At 49.0% G+C, this 5098-nt stretch overlaps 1 protein-coding gene across 1 annotated transcript; it reads right to left on the bottom strand.

The window, feature by feature from the left end:
* Positions 1-615: 615 nt before the first annotated feature.
* LOC135899327 (adrenocorticotropic hormone receptor-like) lies at positions 616-1928 on the bottom strand. The gene has a single exon (XM_065428560.1). The coding sequence runs from the start codon at positions 1926-1928 to the stop codon at positions 837-839; it is 1092 nt and encodes a 363-aa protein (XP_065284632.1). The 3' UTR covers positions 616-836.
* Positions 1929-5098: the final 3170 nt, after the last annotated feature.

The following is a 5098-nucleotide window of genomic DNA, read 5'->3' as shown; positions in this document are numbered from 1 at the left end:
TCCATGGCAGAATAGTTCTCCATCATCGTGATATTTGGCTCAGTAAACAACATGTTTCGCTACAACTTTCAAATTCAAATTCCTGTGTTTACCTGCTGCGACGTAATTCTTAACATCAACATTTCCTGTACAATAAATCTCGACACCTACTGCAAGCATCCAAAAACCCGAAAGTAATCAAGCAAACTGAACTATCATAAGAAGCACAGAAACAACCAGCAATAGTATGTGTACTGCTGATTGCACGGAGTGCCGCTTTTCATATGGATATGTACAGCCACAGTTACAGATGCTGCGATGTAATTTCTAGCATTAAAATGCTCTATACAATGACACTCGAGACTTACTGTAGGCAACCAAAGGGCGGAAACAAAGAAAGCAAGCAAACTCAGCTATGAAAAGAAGCACACTAACAAGAAGCAATATGGTATATCTATCGTGTGTTGCATGGAATGCCGCTTCACTAATGTCTATGTACAGCACAGCTACAGATTTTTTTTGTCATTACGCCTGTCCCATAGTTGCTTGTCTCTTACACAGAATACGACATTTTGGGAATGTCTAGAAGGCCAGTTGTTTTCACAATATGGACCTGAGTTCTTGCGCAGTCAATTACTGAATCGTTGGTAGAAAGCTTGCTCGCGTGTCTTGTTATTCTCGGTTCGCCGCTGCGTTGTTACGCTTGGCACACAGCTTACACCAAGCAGAGGCTCAAGGCTTCGTACAGCGCTTTGTAGTCGCTCGTAGCCTCGAAATCATCACTTGCCACGAACCAAATTAGGACGGTAGAAGTGAGCGCCACTGACGAAGTCGTCGCGGGGCCAGTGCTGACACCGTCAGGCTCTCGAGCAACGACATATGTCCGGCCTGGGTTTAGCCACAATGAACGACTCCCTGCGTAGCTGAATCATGCGCAGGCTGGACGTTAGAGTGTCTGTCTTCGTGGCGAGGAGAGAGCGCCGGTGCATGCTCTTGGTGCTGCGAGGTCGGCAGTGAAGCATATTCTGCAGGGCCTCTTTGACCTCGAACATGCGTGCCGCGTAAATGAACGGGTCTATGAGGCCCTTGGAGATGATGAGCGCATTGGTGAGAATGCCGAGGGTCATGCGCGTCCTCATAGGCAGGTCGTAGATTGGCAAAGCGCAGTCAGTGCAGGTTAGGACGATGAATGCAACGGCAGGCATCCAGCCGACAAGGTACGTGCCCAGGATCCAGAGCGTCGTATAGGCAGCTTTGACATTGCGGTTTAGCTGCCGAGCCGATGGGAAGCTGACCAGGCCCGCCCGATGGCGCCGTATGATGACAAAGATGTGAGAGTAAATGAACGTCATGACGGCCAACGGTGACGAGAAGAGCGCAAGCAGCGTGAGGCTGAAGGCGCGGCCACGCACGAAGTCCACTTGGACGCAGCCGGGCGACTGAAGCCCCTGGCCGGGAACCGAGGCGAAGTAGACGAGGAACACGAGCACAGGAAGTGCCCACAGCACGGCGATGGCCAGCTCCGAAGATTGCCGTGTGACCATGGCGGCATAGTGGAGGGGCCGCAGGATGCCTACGTAATGGTTCACGGCGAGCGCAAGCAGATGGAACGCGGACGCCAGCAGGCCCGACAGGCGAAATACCTCGAGGACGAGCACTATGCAGTGCGCCTGGGAACCCAGCGAGACGCCGTACACGGGCAGGTAGCTGTTGAGGACCAAGCCGGTAGCCAGCAGCAGGGCCGAGTAGGCGTCGGCGAATGTCAGGGAGAGGCTGAAGCAGAGCGTGGGTGACACCGGCCGCCGCAGCCAGCGCAGCGAGAGCAGCACGCCCGCGTTGAAGACGAACGCCAGCGAGCAGCCGACAAGAAGCACGGGCACGGCGATCGCGTACACGGCGCGCTGGTCCTCGCCAAACGACCAGCGCGGGACCGAGCCGTTGCTCTCCATAGCCTGGCCACGAGTGGTCGGTCGGTCGGAGCTCCGTGAACCCAGTCGTCGGTGTGAGCGGGCGGCGGCGCTCGCGTCTTCGAAGCCGTGACGTCGGGTTCGCGCTCGCGCGGGCGCCCGCCGCGGGTTGGGTGGTGACCGGCGCCCCGTGTGCGCTGCGCTCTGTCGCACTCAGCCGTTTGTGGAAGGAAAAGCGCGGCCTCGACACCTGTATCATTGTTTTTTTGAAAAGCAGCGCCTAGCTTAATTCACCAATTAGCCGCGATTTCTTGCGCCCATCAGCGCCCTGTCACACCTTGTTACCTGCACCAGCCTCGCAACTGCACCAGCCTTCGCAGCTTTACGTGCCCTGTTAATAAGCTCAGCTATATATTTTACGACATGCCCTCGCAAGACATAAACCTCGAGCCAGAAGACAAATCATCCGTGCTCTTCGTCCCTAGAGTTTTCATTTTTACGCCCTGTTTGCTATTGAAATATTACGACGCTGTGTAACTGACCAAATCCCCCACAATGCATTGTTTATATAACACTCATTCCACGTAAAAGCAGGTATGAAGAAAATGATCAAGAAGTGTGAGCGGAAATTGCGACGTCACCAGGCCGTTTTTTTCTCGAAACTGCTAATTGAAGTATATCAACACTATGCAGCTCACTGAATAGCCCTTACCCTTCTTGAATAAAATAATTTATTTACTCATTAGTTCATCCCTTCGTTGGTTCAACCATTGACATCTGTACGACGTGTTGCTGCATCGTTCCAACCCACGGAATGAAGATACAGCGGTAACGTGTTGCTTCAAGGATCGCGGACGATGATTTTCAGCAGCTGTATATGTCACTTTATCTAATCGAAAGCTGAATCCTTGGTGGCCTTTATTCAGCATAACGTCGGGATCCTCCGCTGACTAGCAGGAAACACACATGTAATTACGTCGGTCGGTAGTTACTGGAAATGGATATAATCACAGGGCCGTCGTAATGCGATCGAGGCAATACGCTAAAAGGTCACATGTCCTGAATTTCCGGAAGGCATGCGGAAGTGCCACGTACACGATAAATCTTGTTTCTGCAATGACTGTGTTTAGCGCACGGAGAGAGTCAGAAATCCTCGAGATTAGACGTAAGCTTCTCATTTACCAACCGACGTAGAGAGGTCCTTTACTCCATGGTCTGGTAAAATAAATGTGAAAACATAAAAAAATGAAAGCTCACTTATTGCGGATGCTTTATCCTCCTGTCTGAGAGCTTGTCTTATACGAACAGTGTCCCTAGTTTGTGTCTAGCTTTTATATTGTCCATTATTGCCATTCAGTAACCGTTTCTCTCGCAAGGAAATGTCTCATGAAAAGAGTAATTATCTCACACAAAAAACAACATTTTACTCGTAGAGCACGGTGATGCGTGCTCTAATAATTAGTCTATTCGCATCATATAGCATTTTGCGATACCGGTGTAAAAAGCTGGTGAAAGCGACAGCTACACGCAGAACTTCGTCATGAGACCTTGCCAGTATAGCTACTCTGTTTCCTTGTTCAGGTTCCTATTCCCCACGCATGATGCAAACTACATTAATAATGGTGCCAACCTCTCTGCCTTTCCCTATGCTATTTTGCCTCTTTCTCTATCTTGGTAGCACCAGTCAACATTCCGATTCAAGAAGGACGCGCATAAGGTCCGTCAGTGCATCCAATTTTTCGATGCATCGATGCCCCCGAGGTCGCGGGATCGCACGAGGTCGAGGTCGCGGGATCGAATGCCGCCCACGGCGGCCACATTTCGATGGGGGCGAAATGCGAAAACACCCGTGTACTTAGATTTAGGTGCACGTTAAAGAACCCCGGGTGGTCGAAATTTCCGGAGTCCCCCACTACGGCGTGCCTCATAATCAGAAAGTGGTTTTGGCACGTAAAACCCCATAATTAATTTTTTTTAAGTTCTCGCAGTGAGCCTGACTATGAACATCGCTTAATTTATGCATTTAATTCGAGCTATATGGCTCGGCATCTCGTCGCTGACGCACCGCAGTTAAATTAAAACAGGGGTTTTACGTGCGCAAACTACGATATGATTATGAGGGACACCTTAGTGGCAAATTTAGAGTGATTTTGACCTCCTGGCGTTCTTTACCGTGCACTTCACCACACGATATGTCGGCTTCAGCACAGCGAAATGTGTCCGCTGCGGTCACGATTGAACTCGAGACTTTGAGCTCAGCAGCGCAACGTCATAGCGACTAATTAAGCTACCCGGGCGATTCTCCCCGAAACTGGAGTTTCCTTTCGACAATAGGTTATGGTGGCTAAGCTTAGTGCATTTACATACACAGGGCTCCTTGCTTGCGCCACGATAAGCTACAATACAGCTCCAATACACGAGTGCAGCTATCTAGTACAGCTGGAAGTAAAGGCTGGTATAATTCGACAATTCTTTTTCTTTGATTTTATTACTTAGTTATCCACTACTGACGATTCAACGATTCCTATGTTAATGTACGCGGAACGCCTGTTGGACCACTCGCGAAGCGTTCAAAAAAAGAGAAATTGAAATAGTACATTATACAGGCCAAGGTCAAATGCGTGGGTTTCTGAGCCAACAGTGCCTCCATGAACGCGAATTTTCTCCTTTTATATCAGCTAAATTATAAGGGGATGTATAATGCTGGCGTATGCACAAAGCTATACTACTCCAACGATAACTGTAGTAGAAGCACTATATTTCAGAATACCAGCTGTCCAATCGCAATAAATAACATATCGTAATGGGAACACGAAGTGCGTAATCAAAGAAAAAGGTGAAAGATGAATTTTGCTGCAACTTCTCATCGTCATCATCATCATGCTATTTATGTCATCCTCATTATCATCAACCTGCTATATATCCACTGACGGACGAAGGCTTATCCCCTAGATATATAATTACCCATGCATTCCGCCAGCTGACACTATCCTATGCCTGTAAACTTATTTTATCACACCACCTCACATGACAAATTTTTTTATTTAGTAAGGCGAAAGCCCTAAACGGCTCATGGGACGAAAAATCCGGTGTCCAGCTTTACGCCACCCGGCGTTATGGCATCAAAATTCATAGGGAGTCGAACCCTCAACCTTTGGTGGAAGTCGAACCCACTATTTGTGGTGTTAAACAGGACGAATTTGATTTAGATC

The sequence above is a fragment of the Dermacentor albipictus genome, chromosome 1 (genome assembly GCF_038994185.2).
Source record: "Dermacentor albipictus isolate Rhodes 1998 colony chromosome 1, USDA_Dalb.pri_finalv2, whole genome shotgun sequence".
Taxonomy (NCBI): Eukaryota; Metazoa; Arthropoda; class Arachnida; order Ixodida; family Ixodidae; genus Dermacentor; species Dermacentor albipictus.
The sequence above is the reverse complement of the archived record's forward strand: the minus strand, read 5'-3'. Positions and strand labels throughout refer to the sequence as shown.

Coding starts and splice junctions, on each gene's coding strand:
- LOC135899327 (XM_065428560.1), bottom strand. CDS start 1,928: ATGGAGAGCAACGGCTCGGTCCCGCGCTGGTCGTTTGGCGAGGACCAG.